Source organism: Watersipora subatra, chromosome 3 (genome assembly GCF_963576615.1).
Source record: "Watersipora subatra chromosome 3, tzWatSuba1.1, whole genome shotgun sequence".
NCBI lineage: Eukaryota > Metazoa > Bryozoa > Gymnolaemata > Cheilostomatida > Watersiporidae > Watersipora > Watersipora subatra.
The window spans coordinates 57,757,781-57,785,339 of NC_088710.1; the positions used below are offsets into that span (position 1 = coordinate 57,757,781).

At 34.8% G+C, this 27,559-nt stretch overlaps 1 protein-coding gene across 1 annotated transcript in view; it reads right to left on the reverse strand.

Annotated features, from left to right (window-relative positions):
• The window catches only part of LOC137390786 (protein unc-80 homolog), a 49,730-nt gene extending 31,086 nt beyond the window's left edge, over nucleotides 1-18,644 (reverse strand). Inside the window, exons 1-12 of the mRNA XM_068077104.1 lie at nucleotides 18,609-18,644; nucleotides 18,091-18,523; nucleotides 16,326-16,468; nucleotides 15,787-15,939; nucleotides 15,094-15,229; nucleotides 11,248-11,340; nucleotides 9,479-9,650; nucleotides 4,556-4,606; nucleotides 4,125-4,258; nucleotides 2,689-2,816; nucleotides 1,981-2,111; nucleotides 909-1,129 (exon numbers count right to left, since the gene is read on the reverse strand). Of these exons, the coding sequence (XP_067933205.1) occupies nucleotides 909-1,129; nucleotides 1,981-2,111; nucleotides 2,689-2,816; nucleotides 4,125-4,258; nucleotides 4,556-4,606; nucleotides 9,479-9,650; nucleotides 11,248-11,340; nucleotides 15,094-15,229; nucleotides 15,787-15,939; nucleotides 16,326-16,468; nucleotides 18,091-18,523; nucleotides 18,609-18,644 (1,831 nt within the window). The remainder of the gene's footprint in view (nucleotides 1-908; nucleotides 1,130-1,980; nucleotides 2,112-2,688; nucleotides 2,817-4,124; nucleotides 4,259-4,555; nucleotides 4,607-9,478; nucleotides 9,651-11,247; nucleotides 11,341-15,093; nucleotides 15,230-15,786; nucleotides 15,940-16,325; nucleotides 16,469-18,090; nucleotides 18,524-18,608) is intronic.
• Between the last annotated feature and the right edge of the window lie 8,915 nt (nucleotides 18,645-27,559).

Consider the following 27,559-nt stretch of genomic DNA (forward strand, 5'->3'; position numbering starts at 1 on the left):
TATTCAATAATTATTTCCAATTTTGCATTTAAAGTACATTATAATATCGTAAAGTATTTATTAAACTGAATTCAAGCAGAAGCGGCTATAAATTTTATCCGCAATGAATGCTTTTTTCACTTTAGCAGCTCTAAAAAAGAACATCACAGAACAAGGGTGTTGTTGTTGGTAAGCTGCCAGCCAAAAAGTTAATGGTAAGGTTAAGGTAAATAACAGAAATCTTTAAAATAAATAAAATGAGACGATATGGAGATGAAGCACTTGATAAAAGTATGAGTTGAAGGTTAGTCAGCTGAAAAAGTATTATTATAATTGAAATATGTTTGTTTGAATGCATGATACTTGAGAAGTTGTTACAATTAGAGATTGAAGACACAAGACAATTACTTATAGCAATAAAGAATTATACAAACTTCTGCTAACGTAACCCTACTTATACATTAAAGAGTGGCACAAATTTATAAGATGGTAACTGATTTTATCTTAACTTATTTCACCGGCCAATAAAAGCTAATCAGACCATGTAGAACCAAAATGACATAAAAAATCAATAGCGTTTAAAGGAAATTGTGTTATATAAAGATCTTCTAAATATAGGATGGGCAAGATGATTATGTCTGGTGTGTTCAGTGGTTCTTGTTAGCTAAAAAGCTTGGAAATGAAGCACACCCATCCATGTTCATTACTGACATCTCATTCAAAAATTGTCGACTGTCATTGTACACAGGTTTCTTTGAAAAGACACACATACTAAAGGACTTTTAGTCCTCTTCACTACTCATAATAATGCAAATTTATTAACAACCATATTTCATATATTCACATTGTAATGAAAAACTGAACTAGTACGTATAGATGTCTCAACCGTCGATAAGCCTGGGCACCAAGAAAAGTGATATTATACCTACTTCTCACATTCTCCCTCGTGCAGTAGTTCATGGATGCATGAAAAAAATCGATGATGTCTTCAAGAGCTTTGCGCTCGGCAAACTCTTTAAAGAATTTACAGAAACGTTCATTACACATCCGCTGAAGGCTCTGTAGCATTGCATTTGCCTGAGTTCTACTAGCGTTAGAGGCAGTTGCACTTTGGGGTGAACAGGTAGAGCACCCTAAAGCGACGAGAGACCTGTAATATACAACACATGACAACAAAATGCATTGAGTATTGGCTATCACTGATGTCTGTATTAAGAAATTGTACCGTACCAAACACTTGCTTGAAAAGTTAAAAGTTGCACCCTCTTAGACCCATGTGATAATCTTCTACTCAAGGGGAGATGATTTTTCATAAGGCCAATGGATAGATTTTGCAATCTATCCATTGGTTGTACTTGCTTTGAGAAGAACTATGTGCCAATCACAGCTGAGCTGCTACCAGTTCTATTATCATGACAAAAAGGCCATGATAACAAATTAAACACGTAATTTTTTTATTTATTTTGGTAGTTAATATTTATATAATAAATATATAATATATACGATGTATGTATATAAAACAAAAATATAAATATCTTTTATATAACTAATACATATACAAATTGTACATAAATAATATTAATCATATAGATAAATATATAGATGCATATAATTAATAAATATAATTTTACAATCAATTTTCTATATATTTTGTATATTAATTAATAGTCTGCATAAAACTTGCATAGAGGATCAACAAGACACAAGCTTGAAGTTCTCAGTCTGTGTGCTCAGACTTTATTTACATGAAGCAGACTTTATTTACATCAAATATATGAAGTCAACATGAACATGAATCTAATAAGTGAAGCCAGCTTGCTTATACTAGAAGAGATACATGTAGGAATGTTTAGTTTTAAAATCATTTCAAGTTGCAGATTACTAACGATGACACATTATCAGATGCACAGGTATCCAAGTCAGCGTAGCACCATAGACAACATGGACACTTGTAGCTCAGCCAGTGAAAAACGAGCTCATATAGTGGCATATTCTAACTACCTGATAATTGTCTCCACAGTCAAGAGGAATTGCTCATCATTTAGCGAACACTTGGGAGGGCTCTTGAGAGGTGATTTACCTTGCTCAAGAGCGGCATATAACTGCAGCAGCTTGTCGACTACTTGTAAGACCTACAACAACGAGGCAGCAGTTTAGGTGACGTCTTAGATAGAAGGTGATCAAAACGGCTGCTAAGAAACAAAATTTAAAATTTCACATTCTTCAGCTAAACTTGAACCCAACCAAGAAAGTGCATAGGCACTGGTCATATTGCAAAATAAAAATCCATTGAAAGCCATTTAGCAAAAACTCTTGACAATAGCATTAAGATTGCTATAATGGATGTTCAAATTTAATAACAAATTTTTAAAATGTTGTTAGGTCTAGAATTTTTCAGTTTTTTAGGGTACAACTCACTGTCAAACATCAATAATACTAACTTAGCTCTTCAAGGATTAGCAATGATCAAACACTTTTGCGCAAGATAGACTAGCTGATATATGATGTAAGAACAATGAGTTTTTTATACTGTTAAGCTAAAATTAGGATTTTAAACAAGCTAGATCATTTCAACCGTGTAAGTAGAATAATGACACTGATAGGCCTCAGCTTAGCAACATTGTAATTTCTGTAACAAGAAATTTAAGGATGGCTAATAAAACAAGGTCAGAGGTCAGAGTAAAGTACTGACTTCCTTACAATACAAACCTCGTTCGCGATGTCTTGTTCTTTGTTGTTCAGCATAATCTGTGAGACGGCTTGCAGTATAACAAAATGGTTGATACTGCCATCTGAAGTTATGTAATGGACGGAGCCAGCCACTTCTTCCATGAACTCTGCAACACAGTGGCTGTTTACTAGAGCAAGCCAAAAAAAACATTCAAGCTCAACATAAAGACCAAAAGAAAACAGAAACATCTACAATATGTTAGAAATCTATATTAATTAAGTCCCAATTTTTCATTGTCTGTCTGTTAGTCTGCATAAACACTAGCGTTTCCACATTTTTTTGGTTGAGTTCATCTGAGCTTCACACGCATGGTATGTGTTCCACGCATTATACTAGGTCACTAAAAATATTGGGGAAAAATATTAAAAAACTCCATCAGGTTTTTAAAAACCAGCTCCGTAAACCTACAGGATATCTGATCAAATATGACAGAAATCCCGGGCATCACCAGACTTAATGCTAGTAATCAATATAGACATACTTTAAAGATGTTTACATGATAATCCTTATGTCGATGTATCAAACCGCGGGTAGACTAATCATGGCTACTTATTACCATCTCACCAACAGACACAAAACCAGTAGGTCTGTCAGTCTACGCCTTCAAATAAAATACCTACTAGTCCATATGACTAACTAAATATACAATCAAATCTCTTCCATAATTATGCATAGTGTTTAATTGACTACTTAATTAATAAGAGGGTGTACAAAAAAAAACAGTTCATTTTCAGAGCATTATCAGCGATATCTTTTTCTAGGCTGTATCTTGCTCTCTAGTCTGATTCAACTGCTAGTTTATCCTGCTAGGAAATGAATGTTGAATGACAATTGGATGGATGGCAAAAATATGGTAGTTGGTGAGCATGAGAACAACACTAATTAACCGAGTAGAAATTATATATTCATAATGAAGGAGCGGATGCTGACGAGCATGTTTTTTTCTAAATACAAGCTTGGAGCAAATGCAAATAAAAATGTTGTGGAACAGCGATTTAAAAATGAGCGAGTGAGCGAACTATTTACTCAGAGCTGGAATTCAAAGACTCCTTCCTGCAAAATACAGTATATGTATTACTTTATTCAATTCAATCATTACTGAAACTGGAACTGCCAAAAGGTAACATCAAAAATGGATAAACTGCGGTAGCTGAACTGAGACGAGCCACTGACCAGAAGAAACAGCTGTTTTGTTGATCACTAAATAGCTCCTTTATGCTGACAGAGATTACTAACAATGTGAATAATGGAAATTCAAAAACAGCGATAAAATTTAATACAAAATCTTTCTGCTAAAAGAAACTTTTTCAACTGAAACACTTCAACCTCCTAAAACAAAAAACTCGAACCTGTCCCTTAGGAATTAGTCTAACAAGGTTAATTAGGAACTAGAGTTTACAGTACTACCACATACCAGAGGATGCATTAATTGTTGCTGGCTCCGACTTGCTCCTAGGAAGATTGTCGAGTGAAGATGACTCTAAATTGAGAGCATTTGGTGGTGTGACTTTTAGAGCGGGAGTTGTCGTGCTGGCTTTTTTTAACAAACTGCTAAAATAACAAAAAGATGCTAAAAGAGAGAGAAGTATATGGGTAAGATTTTTTATGAGAATTTTGTGTAAAATTTAGTGAGTTTTCAGTTTTTCAAACTTTCTCAAATTTTAGCATGTCATAATATAGCACCATAGCTATCTAAAACTGTAAACATTTTTAAAATTCGCTTATTAGTACATGATATATTAACGACTTTTTAACATCTCGTGGAGATGCAATTGCATGTGACAAAACGACAACATGATAGTCATAAGACACTAATGAACTTGGTAACACAGCGTGACATGACACCCTATGTTTACTGACTTCCAAGAATATAGTACACTGTTAGTGTTTAGAATACTTCATCTCTCTCTTAGCATGTCTCTTCTCCTCAGTCATATTATAATAATAATTGCCACACCACTGCTTATTTTTTTTGGCCTTTTCTTCCTGCGCTTTGCGTAGCGTTCGTTGACTTTTACTTTCTTTCACTTTAGGTGGCATGTTTCCTAAAGGTCTATTTGAAATGGCATATGTTAGTTGCACCAGCAGCGCATTATACCAGGTAGTCTACATAGCTATTATAGTCCTTAATTCCTAAACCAATTTAAGTAAACAAATTATTGTTTAATTGATGTATGGAAAATAACAACATATATTTCATTAAATTAAAAAGAGATCTATTTCAAATAAAATTGCATCAATAAACAAATGCGGCAGTCAATAAATTTATCTATATTTGTTGAACAATATTTAAAATTTATTTTCTTATCAATTCCTCTAAATAAAAACTCGTAACTCTTTTTGTGACTTGTTAAATTCTTGATAACAAACATTTGAAACACTAATAATAAAGATTTTATAGAATATGAACAATAAATATTTACTAGTAGCAGTTGTAGTCTGAGATTAGCAGGTGATATTTTAATGTACCTTTTACATTAATAATAATTTCTAATATTACTATATCATATTTAGAAATAATACAATAATCATTATTTAGATAACAAACGTAAATGGTAAATCACAATCGAATAAACGATGAATATAACGCGATGAACGTACATATATTAAAAATAAATAAAACATACTTGTTAGATATTATATTTAAAACACTATTCAATTTGATGTAAAAATGAAAAAAATTATAATTGAGAAAAAGATAATATTCATATTGTTTACTATTGTTGTATGGCCTAATTTGAAAAACATTTCTATTTGTGAAATGAAATTATTGCCAATAAAGTACTACATACATAATATATTGTTACAAACGAAATTAATTAGTTTTTTTAACGTTTGTTTTGCTATATCGTTATTTACTAAAAAATCGACAAGTCACAAGAATAGCTCAAAAGCACATTAAATTTACTTATTAGTAAACTTACGTATTATATTATGTAAAAACTTTATTTTAAATGAAAATTTACTCCCAGTCTTGTTATTTGTTCACATCGTAAATCACTCACAGAAATGTAGTTATGTACTGAAAAGTGGACACTGTGACAATCATCATGTTTATACACACTATTTCATACACACCATCATCAGAATTACTATATTTTGAAAGGGCTATAGCCAGTCTATATTATTGAAATTAATAAAGATCAATTCGCAATGACCTCTTCTGCAAGTTTATGTATATTCTATTTTGCCAATGAAGTGTATATCGTAACTGTTTTTTCATTGTTGAAGATAGAGACCTGGATAATTTTAAATAAGCGCTGCTGGCGTGATAATCATAGTAGAATAAGTGTGTCATGTTCACTATGGATACATTTTTGCAACGCTGGTGTTTCAAGGCTCAGTGAGCCTATTGCTACCATGGCAACTTTCAATGGTGTGTGTGACGCTGTTTTGCAGGTGTGAATAACTGTATAACTGGACTGGTGCTTAAAGATTAAATGGCTTGTGAATTATATTTAAACTGTAACAAAAGTCGTTTCACTTTACCTTGATAACATTTTGGAATTCATATTTTATTTTTATTCAGAGAGCAATGGTAAAAACTGAATGATAATTCCAGACGCATTAATATTGGTACCTCAATGACCAATAAAACGTTTATTTCAATTTCACTATAATTATCATATTGTACAGTTAATGATAGAATAAAATGTGAATGTAAAAATCAATAACTTTTTTGTAAAATTACATGTTAAAGTATATTTTCAGTCAAATTTAATCGGGAGGTTCCGAATTCTGGTCATCCTCATAACACAAAATCTAACCCACATCGAAAGCCACGAACAGTTGTAAGGCTTCCTGCAACATTGGAATAAAGAGCACCAAACTCACTGCAAGCCATACAGACCCAGCAGAAATTTAGATTAGCACACATTAGGAATTGTATTGGAATATGGTATGACACATTAAAAGGCCAACTTCATCAAAAGGTCACGGAAAATCTAACCTTTGGGTATATAGGTCAAGGCGTAAAGCAGGTGACAGGATGGGGTTTGCTTATTACTGCCATATGTAGCCATTACATAGCTTTTAAATAGACCTTAAAATGAACCTTAAATGACCTTAAATTTTAGTAAATTTTATCAAAAAGTATCGATATTTTTCTATCATTTGTGATTGTTTTTGATGTTTAAAGTGACCTGACTGCCAGGATGCTTCAAGATTAAAATTGGCAAAACTTGATCTCGGTTAAAGAGCTCAGAAAAAAAATACGTGCACAATGACATCACTAGTTGCTATCGTTACTATAGTTGATATCAGCTATTGCATTCAAGTTACAGCATTGCACATCTCTATTCTGTCAGCTTCTTTGTAACTAGTTACAAAGAACTAGTTCAAGATGCAAAATCATGCAACTTGAAACACAATAGCTCATATCACATATAGCAAGGAAAACAACTAGTGACATCATTACGCACGCATTTCTCTTCTGAGCGATTTAACCGTGATCAGGTTTTGTCGACTTAAATCTTGAAACATCCTGACAGTCAGATCACCTCAAACATACAAAACGATCGCAAATGATAGAAAAATACCGATACTTTCTGATAAAATCTACTAAAATTTTGTGTAAGTTCATCTTTAAAAAGCATGAATCGCGGACAAAGATACTGAAATGTTGACAACCGATGAAAAAATTATTTTTAACTTTTGTTTATATCTTGAAGAATAGTCAATACCCAATGATGATAAACATGTGACAAAACATCATGAACAACCAACATCCCCCAACTCCACAAATGTCTACACTCTACTGAGCCTATAAATCTGGTTAGAATGTCGTGTGACAACATAGAGATGATAGCTTCTTGAAAACAAACGGTCGAATAATCTTTGAAGCCAGATAGTAAAGCGGCAGTGAACTACATTAGCAGACAGCGAAATATCAATGCAATAAAGCACTGGTGTCAGTGTAGGCTAGAATAGTGGAGTAGCAATCAGTGGAGTCTAATGATTGTCATTTACATAATCATAGCATACGACTTCATACAAGTCTAGGCTATGGTCAGACACAGCCAATCAATATCACTGTCATGCGTAGAATACATGCAAGGGCTGTCTACAGGCCTACGCTAATGTTGCCAACTTATTACAGCGTTAGCGTGTTAGCAGTGTTCCAAACTTACAACTGAGCAGCAGAAAATTTTGTTTATCTCTATATTGTGGCAAGGGTTAAATAATAATTTCAACTAGAAGACCCTATGGCACATGCGATAAGAGAAGATTATATTACTTATTGCATCCCATTGTTATGTGATTCCTCAGACGAAATTTTAAAAAGGTTTTCTTAATATATTCGTCTGCTGAAATGTTACATTTATTCATTCTTATGGTTCTCATTCGATGTTCCCCAATTATGAACTGTAAATTTTTTCTATTAAATTCAAAGATGATGAAAATGAGCACAATCGGCAGCTTATTCAACAACCTCTCTGTAACGCTGACTGTCAGGTCTTTCATAAACATAACGGGCTGTTAATATCAGTTTCCTTTCTTCCCATGTAAAGTTACAGTTACATCTTTTGATGCAAGATTTTTTTGGTAACACGAATAAGCAGCACTAGCAATATTCTAAGGCGCTGAATAGTAAATGAGCACTTGAGACAAAGAGCTTATAAGCGCTATCAATGAGAATGTTTAGTGTCGCACAGTATTAGCAGTTATAAGGTTGGCGAGATGCGTGAAAACCAAGCCTTGCTAAAAGCATTTTGAAAACTGCATATTCGGGATCGGTTGATCGAAAGAAGAGACTTCAACTCCTGTTTCTAACATGTGGATCACCATTGATTAAGAGCAATAAACCTATGCTACGCGGAGTAAACGCGACTTCATCGTCCGTTTTAGAGCTGATCATCAAACCAGTTTTAGACTGTTCACATCCACTTAACACTAACTCAAAAGTCAATTTACAGCCTTGTGGCCTTTCAAATTAATGATATAAATTGTGTAACGGAGCTATTATGATCTCCCTTGAGAGCGAGGTATACAGAAGGCAATCACTGTAAACAAAGTGTTCCTTACAATATTAGTGCCTATTAGCGCATCATCTAGGCAGCAGGCTGGAGTGAGATACAGATATAGTAAAGATAAATAAAAGCCCTCGCACAGCGAGCATGAAATAGGCAGCTTAGCACGATAACCCATAATGCAATATACTTCAAGAGTTCTATAAGAAGAAACTAGAGTTATAATAAATAGCTTAAAGCATGCTGATATGTGTAAGTACCATATTTATTCATGTATAAGTCACAGTTTTTGTACTAAAAAATCACCCAAAAGTTCAGGTGTGACTTACACACAAATAAATCTTTCTGAGGTATTTCCTACCAGCTATCATCGCATCGCATCTAATTAAACTCTGACGTCGCATATGACTATGATCCCTCATTACATGATTAAAATGAATAAACAATGTTAAAAAAAGTTGTGCTGTTTTTCGCATCAAATATAAGGGTGCATGCATCACATGCATACGTCTTATACTTGAATAAATACATGAGGAAAGCTTTTGAAAAAGTTGCAACAAACCAAATTGCCAAAAGACAGTTGCAAAAGACAAAAGTGAAATTTTTTCCGTCATTTCGATGGTTAAGAATGCATTATTACTGTAAGAAAAGAACTTTTGAAAAAAACAAATTGCGAAAAGAATTGCAACAAATAAAAATGATTTTTTTAAAAATTCATTTCAATGGTTAAGTATGCATTATTAATATTTATTACTGTAAGAAACCCAAAAGTATAATGGGTACATTTAAAGCAACTTACCCGCGTTTTCCGTTATCAAAACGCACATTAGGAACGTTGAGGTCAGTCGTTCCATTCACAACAGTGGAGCTGCGACCATCAGTGAAAAGTGCATTTGTGGACCAGTCAGGCATTTCATTCTTTTCCTTGATGTCAGCCAAAGGGTCTACAAATTTTCTTGCATGCATCGTCACTGCGTACAGAGATAACATTTACTTCACACACCAAAACTTGAAAAATGCATCACTTGTCTTTCCACATGACAACGATCTTTGAGAAAATTAAATTGATTCTAAAATTTCAACTCGTAGTTACTTGGATATTCAGCCAATCAATATACACAAAGACCAAATCATAGATATTTGCTAAATCTAACTGCTTAGTTCAAATTCCTTAACATTCAATTGCGCGTTATGATTGGGCAATGACCTTTTCTTGTGCCTGTACAGCTAAAACCTTTCACAGCTTTGAGATATGAACGACAAAGCACAGGTAATAAAATATCGGCATTGTGCAGCTGAGATTCTCCTGATAATTTGACAAATCCTTTCTTAGCTATTTTGAACTAATATACAACTCATTTTTATTAATCTACATCCTGAGTATTGTACTTGTGAATAACATAAAACCGATGTCAAAAATATATGTATTAATAACAAACAAAATTGTTAATCTTTGTAATACAGTAGGAGTGGACAGTAGCACAGAAAAAAATAACGGATGACAATCGATAAGCTTGTAGAATGTAGAGGGGAACTAGCTGAGAGACTTGTCTAGGTGTCGCTAGCTGAAAACATACACAGACTAAGGAATGTAATAATAGTTAAAAACACCAGCAGTCACCTAACATTAATATAGTTTAATGCAATTTAAAAATGTATCCTCATGCACTCAAACCATATTCAAACACTGCTGCATTGGCTAATTAAATAAAATGCACTGTTTCCCGACTAAAGAGTTTCTTCTATGTGAAACTATAGACTCCTTAATCTCAGGCTAAAACTGAAAACAAAATTCTAATTCAAAAAGAGTCTGTATAAGTTGAAGGAAAATGATGTAGAGCTACCAGGTATAAGACACAAGGAATATCATAAAATCATGCGTGTAACAATGGAGTTTGGAGAAGGAAAACACAGGAAGTTGGGTTATTACCACATCTGCAGCAGAAGTGAGCAATATTTTATGATTTTCAGTAGTACACGGAAACTAACCCAGAAACTGCGACTAACATTTACTCGTAATCGGCTCAGCCGTAATAAAACGGGCTTTGAATGCTATCGAACAAGAGAGCTAATTAATTGAGATGAATTGGCACTGTATCATTGTACATACTAGTTTCTCTGAACAGCATGCTGCACAAGCGTGTATCTCTGATAGTTATAGATTTAGCTGAGCTCCTATAGAGACTATAAGAGACTGGCGGCAGGACAGCGCAGCAATGTATAATAAACACAAGTCCTACCGCTGCCTAACCTTCAAGGCCTCTTGTATGTTTCAAGAAAATCAATTATGATAATGATTGTGGATAGGTGGCTGGCAGCAATACCAGTAATGAAAAAGATAAAAGAGTTACAAGACGAGTGTACCTACTAACTAAATTTAAAAGGTTTCCTTGAAGTTTTATATATTCTCATTCCCAATATGCCGCGCCCCATCACCTCATTTAATCACTAGGAGATTACAGATTTGAGTAACATATCTACGTGTAGACCCTAGACAGCTGTGAGTCCAAAAATAGGGGGCAAACAGAACATGAGCCACGCTAACTAGAATGTAAAGAATGGTCATACCCTCAATACGTTCCGCTGTTTCACAACTCTCCTTATTGGCAGACAAAGTTTTGGACTTCCTCTTGTGCACGGGCTTTCTACTGTTGGGGTGAGCTAATTACAGAGGTGAAAGAATAATGACACAACACGTTGCTGAGCTAGCAGTCAGCCACACAAACCTAGAGGCACATAAACTAATCAACAGGAATCAATACAATATGGTGAAAGAAGAGTTGGGCTGCATGCGAGTCCGAGAATAATCTGATGCCACAGAGCCTCCCGAACAAGTACAGGTGCGATAAGCTAAGCTACGGCGTAGTCTTAGATAGATCAGATTAATCAGCACCAACTTGCAGCTGTCAATAATTGTTGATCAGTAGATAATCTATTGATGAGCTGATCTATAGTAAACCAACTGATCTAGAGCACGAGTGTGCTAGGTGTATATAGGAAGTAATATCAGCCATAACGACTGCTGCAGGGTTGGTGATGATAAACCTCCTAGCTCAAACAAAACAATGGATGTCTTCTAAGAAGTAGAAACAGAATACATTTATTTAGTTAACATGTTGATAACAGGGTTGGGTTGTAACAATGTCTGCCAGTATAATTAATGATGTCAAAAGTTAATAAATGGCCGGTATTTACCGGTTAATACGGGTTACTAAATTTTTGCTACTCAGATGTCAACACGATTAAACCTGCTGCACCTTAAAGACAACAAGTCAGTATTTCCATATAAAAACTTGAAAAATAGTATTTGATGGCCAGGATGTAAATGAGTGACATTTAAAAAAGATTTTTGGAATGAAATAAATGAATTGTTAATAAGCTACTATTAACTATACATATCAACCTATCAAAGTAAGTGTGTGTCATCTAGGATATCCTATTAGCAATATGAGCAAGGCGAACATAATCTAGGATTTGCAAGTCATCAAAACAGAGGTTGTTGTTACACCCCTCACAGAGAGCACCCTCCAGTTATATGATACTAGCATGACACTCATAGATTAGATCTACCGTAAAACCTCTAATTGAATGCCATGACGCTCTATTTGTCAACCCTGTATAGTGTTGAACCAACTTTCTTCTATAGTGGCGTCAATCGGAGGGGCCCTTCAAATAGAGGTTGGCGGTCTATTTCTTAAGTGGCGCGTCAAAATTTTCGGAAGATAAATTAAGCACTATTATGGGCAAAGTGAATGTCGCCTATATTTTGCTCTCTTTTTCCGGTGGAGCGATATGAAACCTTTTGGATGCAAAAAATCTGCTAACTTACCTTCAACTTGTCAAAGATCTCTTAATAAATATGCATCAAGAAACAGAAAAATATCTCTACCAGTTGATATTTATTGCTTGCAACTGACCTGCAATGATATTATAGCCTGTGTCCTTCTTGGCACATTGTTGGCATTTTCAATATTTATCTCATTCTAAATTTGAAAACATATTTGTATTTTTTATCTATATTTAACAATGTTGCACAAAATTTCGTTGCACTCATTGATATGTTTGCTACAGTTTGCAGCCAAAACTAGCTTTTTATGTGCAATAGAAGTGGAGTTATGAGCATCGATCCATTGTAAGCCATGTTAACCCTTTCGCAGGTGAGTTTTTGAGCCTATTTCTGATCGCCTTGAGTGGATTAATTTTAAGAAAAAATGAAAACTGTGAAATTTTATTGAAATGATATTTTTTTGCTACACTATGGTTGTATGATAGGCTTGTATCATATAACAAGGCATTTTAAAAACAGTTTTACACTCTTTGTGCCTGTTTGAGCTATTTAAACTATCCTTGCACATGTAAATTTAAAAAAAAAAGTGAAAAATTTGATTGTTGTTGCGATAATGTTATATTGTTGAATAAAACATATTCTGTATTTATATTACAAATAAAGCATTTTACAAGTAGAACCACACTTTGTAATGCATATTAGCCACTGTTTAGACTTAGTCCATAGCACATATCCATAGTCCATACAGTCTATTTGTGGTCTATAGTCCATACTGTCTATCATCAGATTGACATCAGAAAAGTTTGAGTCATTGTCTGAGTCATCAGCTATAGAAGCTGCCAAAACAAACTGTGCCCTTCGAGTTGATCTAGCTGGTCGTTGGGAAGATGAAGCCATGATTATAAAATCTTTTTTTGTGTTCACAAAAAATCAATGCTTGGATCTTACTAAGTAAAAAAGGCACATAGAAAGGGCATCGACAATGATCGTAAAGCATAAATATCAATTCGGAGGAAAAAGGCTTAGTATTTTAATGAGTAAAAAAAACATAGAAAGGGCGTTTGATAACGATCGCCCAAAACAAGTTGAAATAAAAAGATACATGTCTAAAATGTAGTTATTCAAGTCCTCACATGTGTTCTTTTACTTTAGAAAGTATTTAATTGAATAGAAAAATGAACAGAGACCAATAGTAAGTCTTAATACATAGTGTGTACGATACCGACATTAATGTCGCACTACCCACTAGAATCACTATCGCAAAACGACATTAATGTCGTATCACCTGCAAAAGGGTTAAGATAGCCGCAAGGATGCTATTGAATAAAATGCTATAAATCTGCATATTTATAAGTTATATAATGCTAATCCATCAAATGATACAAAGATCATGAACAAATGACATAAACGAACCATACTTATATTACATGCAGAAACAAAAATTAAAATTTTTAAAACAGAAATATCTCCATCGTTTGCTCGGATAGTAGCGTTTTAATTGTTGTCGATGGAATGAACATTTTTTAGTTGTCCAATACATTCCACAATATCATCTGGCCTCAACGCTCTTCTGCATTGATGAGCCAGTCGATATTTGCCTCCAATCAATTTTTTGACAGAGCAACACTTTGAAAAATGCAACGCGCAAAGGTTTGCTCGTTAAATGTAACCTTTGGCTCAGAACTTGCTGACCGTTTTTATATGCATATTCTTCAAAGTATTAAGACTGCTTTAAACAAGAAACTACTATTAGTCTGAGACAGTAATTATTTCTATGGTGTTGCTTTCAAAGTTTATCTACCAACGTAAAATTAAACCGCTTTTTATATAGGCACATGAACTTCAAATAGAGGGTGGCGCACTATTTTGCAACCCTTCTCTCGTAGTGGCGGGCGCATAGAGGTGGCGGTCAAATAGAGGTGGTGTTCAAGTAGAGGTAGCATTCAAGTAGAGGTGGCGTTCAAATAGAGGTGGCGTTCAAATAGAGGTGACGTTCAAATAGAGGTGGCCTTCAATTAGAGGATTTACGGTAATCTATGTCACCTGACTGACCTACCATATATCTCATCTAGATATAATCTATGTCACCTGACGAACCTATCACATATCTCATCTAGATATAATCTATGTCACCTGACTAGCCTATCACATATCTCATCTAGATATAATCCATGTCACCTGACTAACCCATCACATATCTCATCTAGATATAATCTATGTCACCTGACTAACCCATCACATATCTCATCTAGATATAATCCATGTCACCTGACTAACCCAGTACATATCTCATCTAGATATAATCCATGTCACCTGACTAACCCATACCATATCTCATCTAGATATAATCCATGTCACCTGACTAACCCATCACATATCTCATCTAGATATAATCTACATGTATGTCACCTGACTAACCCATCACATATCTCATCTAGATATAATCCATGTCACCTGACTAACCCATCACATATCTCATCTAGATATAATCCATGTCTCCTGACTAACCTATAACATATCTCAAATAAGCAGAAATAAAGGATGCATTCCAAGATGCAGTTCAACTTGATAATGGCAGGTCGTAATAGGTTAAAGTTAGAGTTAGAGCTGATAGCGATTGAACATACTTTTAGTACGTGTATTCTGAAGTAGTGTGTCTTCTGATATTATTCTAGGAATAAACAGCTCATCATCATCTTTGGGCAAAGTTAGCGATGGCAGCTGTTCATTGTAGGCCTGTGCAGAGGATCCATCAGTGCTCACCTGCAGCAGTGGTTCAGATAGGTGGTTCAACACCGGCTCAGTAATTTATATGATTGTATAATGCTCGCCATGAACGCCTCAATTTTTGCACCTCATTAAACAGAAAACAAGACTGACAAATCTTTACAAGGTGCACATAGTTATTCACTGTATAATATTCTCTTTAAAATATACAATTGAACAAGAATTATAACTGATTTATAGTGACTTATTTTGTTCCAAACTTTAACCTAATAATTTATTTCTAGATATTCAAACAACATTTATGCAGCAAATATATATGAAGTAAATGTGAACCTACTAAACGAATTCAGCTTCTTATACTAGATTAGGTATGTTTAGTTTTAAAATCAATTCAAGTTGCGACAGGTATTCACATCAACGTAGCACCACAGACAACATGGACACTTGTAGCTTAGCCAGTGGGAAACGAGCTCATATAGTGGCATATTCTAACTACCTGATAATTGTCTCTACAGTCAAGAAGAATTGCTCATCTAAAGTAAAATTAACTTTCATAGCAAAAACATTGTTTAAATTTGATCGGTTAATCTCACCTCAATCATTGGTAAAGGCATGGAAGTACTACGATTTAATTCTATGCTCTGCACTGTCTGCAGGTGGCACTGTATGATTTCTTCTAGCCTCTTTTGTATGTAGCAAAGTGCCCAAAGAACACCACTTGTTGCCCACCGACTGTTCATCAGACACTGAAAAACGCATCAAACATAGCGCCTCAAGTGACTTTATATATTGCATGCTCTGCAGTGTATATCTATTCAAGGATTGTGTGTGTCATGATGTAGATAATCCAATGATGTGTGATATAGTGAATCCCATGATGTAGGGTAACATTGGGTATAATGGATACCATGATATTGGGTAGAGGAGGTCACAGATGTGTGGTAGAAAGGGTCACAAGATCAGAGATACAGGTAGTCACACCACGTGGGTTGCAACTGGCAGCATTATGTATACAGAATGTGTGATGCAGCGGGCAACACAATACGAGTTACAGTGGACAATATGGCATAGGCATAGTGAGCTACACAATGCAGATATAATTAGCAATATCAATGTGTACAATGAGCTCTACCTGCAAAACTGCGACATCAAAATATGTTGCCTGGAGTGTGTCCAATCGGTCAATCTCAAAATCTCGGGCGTAATCAGAAGACATGCCGCAGTAAATAGAGTCTTGACTCGCATAGTCATCAGGGACTGTCAGTCCGGCATCTTCTGCAGTGGTAAATAACGTAAAGCTGCATATATTCATGCAAACTACGAGTTGAGTTAATTCAACTCTGAAACTAAAAACATGGCTCATAAATTTGATGATCATGACTAACAAGTGCTGATACATCTGAGCTTAATTAACAAATACATCTATGTAATTAATTACAAACATGATAAAAAAAGCTGGTTTTACATGTACATTGGTGATATAAAGATTTGAATGAATAATATACAGCTATTAAAATTTTTATTTTAACAATCATGAAAGATTGAAGATTTCTATGCTAGAGAAACATTCATAACGCACCAGCTGATCCATCCGATTTACCGACTCTTATTGACAACTAATCCGAATCAGATACCAATCCAAATTTTAATTTTATTACAAAAAATATAAATGTGCTTACTTTTTCGCATTTATTTGTGAAAAAAATACATCATATTCAAATATTGCGCATCTTGTAACCAATTTTGCCAAAATCAGTGAACATTTCTTGTAATTTATAAATACTGTTAGCATTTCGGTTCTTTCTCTAAGTCTTTTGTCTATCACTGAACACATACACGAGCTTAAAGCAAATCTATTTTTCTCTAATTACTGTAAATCAATATTATTTATATGAACTTCAAAACTCAATGTATAAATGTAATGGCAAAATGAAACAAACAAACTTTAAAACGCAACCAAAGGAATGGAAACAAACTATCATTAGGAGAAGATGTAACTTTATGAATTGTCTGCACAAATTAGTTTCGCAATGCTAGCAAATAGAAGTATTACAAGGCATTCCAATTTTCTTTGTTTATTGCTGGCTGTAATAAATTTCACCATTGTAAATGAGATATGCGACACCTTTTATTTCTATCTTGAATAAAACCATAAAATGAATCATCTATGTTGATTAAAAAAGGGTCACGAAACAAACATTTTGGGAGGCTAAGAATTCATCTAATGAAGGATGGAAACTTGTAGTTTAAGATCTTTGTTAGTGTGGTATGCTAAATACTATTCTATGATCAATAGTTGATTTGTAGAAAAGTTCAGATTTGTTTAAGAAAATATCGGCCAATGTCGATTAAGATACATAAGCTCCATAATGGTGCCGATATTAATACCAGAATCGGGGCATCTCTAGTCGACGTTAACAATCATGAAGGAGTACTGATGTCTATGTTAACAATTATGAAGGAATATTGATATCTATGCTCACAATTATGAAGAAGTATTAATGTCTATGATCACAATAGTAAAAGAGGAAAATGTATATCACAAAATTTTTGAGGTTCCTACAAGCAATCCTGAAATAGTACCAATGCTTCATAGCTTTAGAATTATTTTTATTATTCCAAAAACCTGCATTGAGATTGTTATAAAAATCATAAGGACCAAATGCAAGTAGCAGTTGGTCATCTACATGATAGCATTTTTGTTGGGTATTTATGGAATGGTGATAAAAGCATAAAGTGAACACTTTTTTTATGCATTAGTCTTTTAATATATTTTCCCTCGTTTTGCTAATAACTGATTATTCTTAAATAAGTTGTTTTTGTGAGCTTTCAACATTTCTTACCATACATACATTATTTAAAATAACAAAGATATCTCATCAGCAATAGAACCAAACCTTCTTGTGCACGATTCCTCCGTCTCTTCACAGCAGAGCACATGCCTGGAACAGATGGTTGACTGTAGTTCCACAGAGCATCCCATATCTTCAGCCCATGTTGCAGTTTAAGCGATGCAAAGTGACGAGGCTTTAGCCTCTTAAGTAGAGGTGCGAAGAGGTAAACAAAAAGTTGTAGACTGCTAAGAGGATGGTGTGCCTGTACACCACACTCCGCTGCAGCATCTAGCAGCAGCCAATGCATTGTATATAATATCTTGGATTCAAAATTGTTGAACGAGTCATCAAATTGGCCAACTACCTGCGTGCAGCAATGCATAACAAAAGGAAGTGCTGTTTTTAGAACAAGCCAACGTGGTGTTTCATTTAACGCGTCTGTTATACTTGTAGACAGTCCATAGTGTATATTCTGCACCAAAGTTCTCTCAAATTGCTGAAAAAGAAAATATATCTCAATGCACTAAAGCAGCGTGATAAACAATTAGGGAATCTTTACTTGATAATATTTGTGAACTTACCAAGCTGCTGGACTCCCACTGTTTTGTCTGTCGCATGTTGAAATAAGCACTACAAAAAATGAAAGAGTTAAAAGAGATTGGATGTCTCGGACCCGTAAATAAAAAACAGCACTTACTATAAATAACAAACACAACGAATCTGTTCATATGCAAGAATTGTAGTTGAGCCGTGAGCAAAAAAATACAGGCAATCCCAAAAGTACATATAAGACTCAACATCTATAAATTACACTGCTTCAAGCAACAAAAAATAAAAGATTTTTACACTGCTAAGTTATGATACGCAAAAAGAGGGTAAGAGAAGACTGCTGAAATTAGATTGAGCCTGTAGGTACCTAGACGTTCGCCAAAGAAATGTTTGTATGCAAACTGGTATCTTTTCAGAAGATTCTTCTGACATCTTGAAAGCTTCACTTCAAAAAAACCATGTGATGCCAGGAAGTTTCCACATCTCAATCTCCAAAACCTAATTACAACATAGGAGATGCATTATGTAATGGGAAAGTAGAGTATTACAAGAACTAAAATAAATATAAAAACACACATTAGCGACAAATACGATATTGAGATAAATACATGAGCAAAACCAGTGACATTTTTCTAACAAAATGAATGTAGTTGCAAAACAAAGGCGAGTTATTAAGTTAGCTGAATACAAATACGCAAGTGTTCTATTAAAGCAAGCTTGACTTGTGGAGCATTATCTAATATAAACATACATCGATCTTAATGCATAACGATAAAAAATCGTAACTAAATACTAATTATTTTTTTAATAAGTTAATGACAAACTCTCTAATTAATCCACTGATAACAGCTGGTTAAGAGTTGAGGGTATATTCAGTTTTTATTGTACTATTGAAAAAAACGATGGCTTTTCAATACTATAAATACATGCTTTAAACCAAAACTGATGTGAGTCTTTTAGTATCCACAAAAAAATACACCAAATACAGACGACTGTTTTATCACGGCAGTCTGGGCTCTATACTAGCGGTACTAAATGTTGATAAAAACTATTCCGGAAATTATTAAAGCGGCTCTTATTGGAATTGCCAATAGACGAAAGTTCCTGTTGTCAAACGAGTAGCTGGACGAGAACTAGTCCGAAAATTTACAAACCTAATTATATCCCGAAGTCTTAGGTTACGCTACAATGTCAAGGCTGCCGATCGTTGCGTTTTAGACTTTAGAAAAGCAAGTACCGTACTTTTCATGACGAACCTTCAAGCCAAGTTGTTACTGTGATCAATAGAGTATGTGTGCAAAATTTTCAAACAAATCGTGGTGAGATCTTTTGGTGTTTTTCAATTATGATAAGTTTGCTGAAATATATATATATCGACAAATATATACTGCAATGTTATTCTTTCAGATTTTAACGCAAAAAGGGTTGGCCTTTGGAAACATAGACAAGGTTTTTGTACTAGTTGAAGCAAAACTGTTAGGAATGTGGCGGTAACAACTCTCAATTTTAGCGTCTCTAAGTTACGTTCTTGAGACCGACTCACAAGTCTGTGACAAAGCCCAACAGGCGAATGCTGGAACCAACCAATGATATACAACCAATGATATACAGTGGGGCCTGTATATCATTGAACCAACTCACTTGTGTTTTGCTGAAACCAACAGAGTGCACTGAACCAAATGCTTTTTATAGTACAACCTGTTGAACCCAACAGGAAGAAGCTAAAATCAACTCATTTGTGCTCTGTTAAACCAACAAAGTGCGCTGAACCAAACGCTTTCTATAGTACAACCTACTGAACCCAACAAGGAGCTGATTCCAACTCATTTGTTCTCTGCTGAAACCAACAAAGTGCGCTGAACCCATTGCTTCTCACAATCCAACTTGCTGAAACCAACTCACCTGTGCTCTGCTGAAACCACCAGAGTGCGTTGAACCCAACGCTTCCTATAATACTACCTGCTGAACCCAACAGAAAGGAACTAAACTCTTCATAAGAACAACACCTCATTAATTCTAATCATCATTGCAACCTTCATTGAGCTTGCTTTCAATTATTTAACTGATGATCATAAAGTGATAATATTTCTCCAACGAATAAACAATTTTTTTGCTGTAATACATCCATGTGTCTCTTAGGAACAAAACACAAGCTGACCTGTCTAACAAGTATAGCAGTATTTATGCTGCATAAGCGGGCGAGCTAGAACAATGGTTGTTCAAACTAACCAATCACGTTAATTTGCTGTCTGCTAACCTGGCAAAATTTTTACATATGCAACAATGAAAAATTTATTGTGCTGCAACTAGCCGTCATGGTGCAGTAAACTAAGCACTAACAAAATTCCCATGAAAAATTTCATTCAATATGTAAGGATCAGTACTCTCAAGTGATAGAGAGGCTTATTCTCAAGACGAAAAGTAGTGAATGCAAAATCTCATCGCGAAAAAAAGTATGAACAAAACAGAAAAATAATACTTGAAGGAATTTCAACAGCTAGTAACTAATTCGAAAAGATACTCACGCTGTTTCTGAATACAACCATGAACATAAATTTTACTGACCTACAAACAGTATAAATTCCTTAGAGATTGTCAACTTCTTAAAAATTTGTAATCATCTTGGCAAATGGCGTCTTTCATTTTTTGTGTCAACCTCAGTTCCAAAAGTCTTTTCTTTATATATAGCAGCTCGAGTACCTCGTTCTTTCATGAGCCTATCATGCTTCTCTGCATTGGACATCTCGCCTCGCCAACAAAATCGTGGTGGCATGAGAGAGGCTATATTGTCTGGCCTACTCTGTGGAGTCGTTCCTTCGGGGTTTATGAGGGTCTACTAGGAACTTATGAACAGATAGTATAGTCAGGTCATGCTTTTCATAGATAATACCACAAATAATCACTCCAGCTATGGAGGGTGATACCTTGTCTTTGCATCCAATAGAGTCTTTGAAGCAAGATATACCAGCTTTCCATCTTGTAGTAATACAGGCCCCAGACCACTTTCACTTGCATCCCATTCTATAACAGCCGGTTGCAAAGGGTCAGAATACCTTAGCATGACGTTTTCAGTTATTGTCTTTTTGAGTTTGTTTCAAACACTCCTATCCTTTTTTCTGAACACAAAATCCTCATCTTCTATTTCAGTTAGCTCTCTCAGCGACATCGCCATCTGTGATAACTGAGATATGTGCTTTGACAAGTAGTTAACTTATCTTAAAAAGTTTTTCACATTAGCTCCCAACTGTTGTTTGTGGATGTCTTGTATGCCTTGAACTTTATCCGGGTCTGCTTCAACTCCCTCTGTTGTAAGCAAATACTTTTTGGCTCAGTTGTGACAACAAGTGATTGAATCACATGATGGAAAGTATATCTTGCAATTTGAAAATGCTGTAATCAATTTTTCAGATAAAAACATACTAATTCACATGCTATGTAGTGGTAGTAGAACAAGTAATTAGGTTCTCAGCTCATGCCATTGATCTTATTTCCATTTGATGATCTACATTCAAATTCTGCCTGTCATTTAGCAATTCTTTTTTCAAATACCATAATAATTGTCTCAGGTTATATGTTTTTATGAGATGTACATGTATATACTGTGAAAAACTATCAGACATCAAATGTTCACAATGCATGTACCACAAACACAAGTATGACAATCTTATTCCATCAGACACAATTTTGATAGTGAAACAATATGCCAAGTCTAGTAAATTAATTCAAAGCTTTAGCTCATTATTAAGTATATCTGCCCCATTACTAAAGTAAAGTTGTTATGTAATCTATTTGGAGCTGAAGGAATAACCAACCTTATAAGGTCAACAGACAGTCTCTATATAAAAATATCTTCAAGAATTACAGATTAACAGCTGCTACTAATAGTGACCATGTTCATCAATTACAGATTTAGTGTTATTTCATTAGTGTATCATAGTTTATACTTTCATAGCAATATTTAATATTAATATATAACATGTACTAATATAACTAGGGGTTTATTTACTACAATAGTCAGATACCTCTATTCCTACTTACAGAGTTACTAACACTAACCAGATCCTAACAGATTTACTAATACTAACCAGGTTCTAACATTTTTGTATTCAGTGTCCGGCATGGTTTGTTTCTAAGAAGAACTTGCTGTTTTTCTTGTAAACTCCTGTCAACAGCAGAATTAGTCTCTCTGTTAACTAGTCATGAGAATGTAACATGATATAATAGTAGAGCTGATTGATCCTCATAACCATGTGATATGAGCACTAGACGATGTTAAGGTTTGATATATAAATACACACAAGATAACTCTTTCTGCCTACTCTCTAGCACACTAAGTTTGCTCATGGAACTCATGAGGTGTATCCAACAAAGTTTCCCAAATCTATATATATATATACATAAATCTTAATGTTGATCTGTCTGTTTGTCTGTCCTTGTGTCCGGTTATAGAGATAATGTTTTAGGAATGAAAAATTTTCTGCGCACTATATTTGAACTCCTAACCTCATGGTTTGCCGACATGTATTTATTGAATACACTACGCTGTCCAACTGACTATACTGTGAAATTAATTGGGTACAATCTTATTACCCATGCCAATCTTACATGGCTTCACATTTAGCACTGCAGTTAGCGTTATGCGTGAAGCCATACCAGAAGACAAATGTGTGCCCATACATGAAGAAAAAGGTTTAAATTCACATAGCCAACAACACTATTGAAAACATTATAGATATTCAGTAGGCACTGTAGCCGGTACAGGATGAATTACACAGAAATAAACGGGTGCACATAACTAAACACAGTACACAGTAAGAAACAAAAAACTTTCTTGTAAAATTTTTTTATTACCCATGCAATGCCGATAATTCAGCTTGTATAACTATATACATGTAGATACATGCAAGAAATTTTTGCAATTTTTCTGTGCCTATGTTTAATGCAATTGCCAGATATTAATAAGCAAATTGCACGACTGAAAAGTTTGAAACATAAAAATTAGCTTGCAATAACAATGATGTACAAAATATGCCAAACTTCTTTGTTGGAAAACTAAATTTCACATTTACAGCGTTGTTACATATCATTCATTTTGCCAACAATTGTGAACTAAATGTATATATCAAATTAATTTTTATTTTGCCCTAGTTAAGATATGTAAACATAATTGCTTAAAAACTTGTATTTTTGAATGAGTATACCTACCCGAGTCTAAGTACCTCCAGTTTTTTTTAACTTTCTATACATATGTGATATGTATAAATTTTTTAGATTTACAGTAATAATCTGTACATACGGGAGCATATATATATAAATCTCAGCGTTTGTTGGTCCGATGCTTATGTGTCCAGTTATAGCGATAACATTTTAGGAATGAAAAATCCGCTTTGCACTGGAACTGAACTCAGAACTTCCAGGTTTGCAGATTTACTAGTTTATAAGTTTATTATAGCTAGCTTAAGTTACTAGCTTAAGTTATTCAAATTCATTCGGTAAGAAATTAGCCAATGACAACTACATTATCTGCTACTGTTTATAAGCTGTTTTTTATTTTTTGTGCATTGCCAAGCATTCAGCTAGTACTACATAAATTTTAGTTTGTATCTTTGAGATTTGAAGCCATATTATTTTAACAATTTCTTTAAAAGTATTAGGGTAGGTGTTTTTGAAAAGGGCAGTTAGGATGATGCTTATTTGAACTTTTGCTTAACATTTGGTTGGCCAACCAATGTTTTTGAGTACGTTCTGGGCTTACTAGCAACAAGTTTCTGAAGCTCTTTTATGATGAAAAGTTGTGATAAACCTGGTGATAGATGCTGTTTGGCCTCTAATCTGTTGCTCCATTCTATACCAAAAATCTTTAATAGGGTTCATATTTTGGTTCTGTGCAGGCCAATCAAGCATTTTGATATTGCAACAACCAACTTATTGCTTCACTATTTTGACATAGTGACAAATTGCATTATTTCTATGGTACAACCACTTTTCTATTTCGTTTGGCTTGAAACATGCAAAAGCTTTTTCTCATCTTTGAACTGGAGATTGAACATTGACCTGGAGATTCAATGTTTCTGAAGGTTTCTGCAGAACTGGAGGTTGGGAGTTCAAATTCAGTGCGCAGCGGATTTTTTGTTCCTAAAACTTTATCTCTATAAGTGGACACGCGGACAGACAAATAGACAGACCAACAGACAGACCAACATTATGGTTGACACATATAGATTTGAGAAACTTCGTTGGTTACTCCTTATAAGTTCCGTGAGCAAACTCAATGTGCTAAAAAGTAGGCGGAAAGGGTTATGAGTATCTTGTGTGTATTTTTATGTCAAACCTTGACATCTTTTTACACATTTCATCATTATTCAACACGCTAAATACAAACTTCAGGCGGTCAGCGTCTTTACCTGTCACACAACCTAAAACTTCACTGAAATAAATTGCTTGGTTGTTGGCAAGACCGTAAACGAAACTCTTCACCAGTTTTCTTTCACACGTGTTCGTTGATTTTGATGATAGATTTTGATGATAAAAGGATTTTCATCAATGATTTTCTGAATGATTTTTGTATGGTGACGGTCGACTTTTCACTAAATACAATTTTTTCCACTGATCTGCTGTCTAGTAGCAATACTCTTGAACACACCGGTTCTTCTTTTTAGATTGTCCTCTTACCATCGATTTCCTTCGATGAGCTTTGCAACCCCAGAACGCTAGCTACCATGCTTCTTATGGTTGATGTGAACACATCAAGCCAGTTGACTCTAGTTGGCTGTCTTACAACCACAGATTGAATAACATGCTGATACACAGACAGTAGTTTTCTGACAGCCAGAATTTGCCAGTGATTCGTATTTAACACCATTGATATGTTCTTGGTTCTATGTTATTGTTTTGACTCGAGGTGAATATCCGAAGCAGGTTCTCCTCGTTGGCTTTTCCTGAATAATTAGGATACTTAAGAGCAAAATGATCAACAGAATCATGAGCATAGCATCTATGACCTTGCTGACCACCATTTTCACACTTCTTAGTACTAGTACGACACTCACATGTGATATGCCGTTCACATGCGCAAGCATAACATAATCGCAATTTAGTTTTTACCAAGTTTACAGAAACTAGTAGCAAAGCAACACATCCTTATATGGAGCTTCCATTCTGTTTTGATTCAGTATCATTTTTTGGAAGCAAAACACCTGTGATATACACCATCTTTGTGCCATACAAACGGCCTTGGCAACCAACACCGTAGCATTAATTCGTGCTCTTAGGCTTTGCTTTCCTGCTGCTTCATCCATAAATTCTTTGATGTTCAAATGATCTTATCTGTTTTTACGTGAAATTGAAGTGGCAGAAAAGAAGGCTGTATGATCAAATGTTAATGAACTGGTGTCATATGCACAATCAATAGTGCCACAAATAACAGTTGTTTTTTTATCATCCGTGGTTTGTTTTGTCCCTGACCTGTTGAAAATAGAACCTTGACATAAGGAGGCCCACAACCATCACTTTACTGGAGCACCCAATGGAGACACTTCAGCACTGGCGCATTCAGATATCACCACACTATCGCTGTATAAAAACTCAAATTAGTTTTTTTCAGTAAATCAAGTATTAGGAGCTTTTGGTTTCACTTCAACGCCTAAGTAAAGCTACCTCCCTGGCTTTGCTTACTAACTTTGCCAATTCTAGCTTCTCGATATTCACAGGTTATTTTAATTACGTAACAACATCTGTTGTTAAGCTGGCAGTCGCACCTAATAAGTAGATCAACTTATGTTGATCTACTGACCAGGTGCCTAATGTCAGCAAGGTATATATCAGCAGACTCACCACTACCCTGTACCCTACTCAACTGCTTATAGGATCGGCAAAACTCAATACTAAATACATACCTTACACAATGCACTTTTCAAACTGTGATAATCACTCCTGACTTCAGAGCTAAGCTGATGCTATACCGAGAATGCAGAGCCAGTGAAAAAAGGGGGCAAAAGTTAGGCAAATTAGGAATTCTCTGGAGATGAGCTTTTTATCCAAACAAAAAATTTACCTCTGTGCTTTGGTCTTCATAGGGCTTTGTAATGTTCGAAGATCTAATACTTGTAGTCATTAATATACCAAAATAAGTTATAAAGATAAGCAATATAGAAATAGCTTGCAAAAATAAGCAATTGAACTGTAACAAAGCTCTATTCCAGTCTCTAGTCTACCTCATTTCAGTTCACAAACCCACTGAACTCCCTAAAAATGCTACCCAGTTTATGTAAGGACAACTGGCAAAGCTGCTTTACAACTTTAATAGCTTATATTCTTATAATGTAACATACAATAATAGCTAGTAATAAGATACCTAATAGCTAGTATGTTGTGCTAGATTTTATCATTACGTGGTTATTTACAAAAGCCATGAACTTTTTCTTGGTCATCAGCGGTTTCTCATTGTGAACAACTCAAAAAATTATTCACTTATCAGCAAGTTACTGAGAGGGTGAATCACGGTTTTTATTGAAAATGGAAAAGTAAATTATTTAACAATAGATGGTAAAATGTTTGTTTCAATACAATTTCTATAATAAGTGGCCCTGTAAAAGCATTACTATAATTCCAATGAGGAGTCGTCTTTGCCAAAAATTCATTTGGTATGAAAATGACATTCGACATTAATTGTGGATTCATCAACAATTGAGCTGATGTGACCCCGGTGCTTGAAAACACCTTCAATACACTATTTACCTATTACTATCTATGTATACTGGAAGAGATCTTGTCAAAGTGCCGTTACCACGGCACATCCGTTTCAACCTCAATCAGTTCATCTGAGTTTCTTGTAAGCAGGTAGTCTGTTATTCCAGTCTCCAGTTTACCTCATCACAGCTCACAAACGTACTCAACTCCCTAAAATGGCACCCAGTTTATTTAACTGCTGTGTCTATGCTATGGACACAGCAGTTAAGTATGACATATCAAAGTTGCTCAGCCT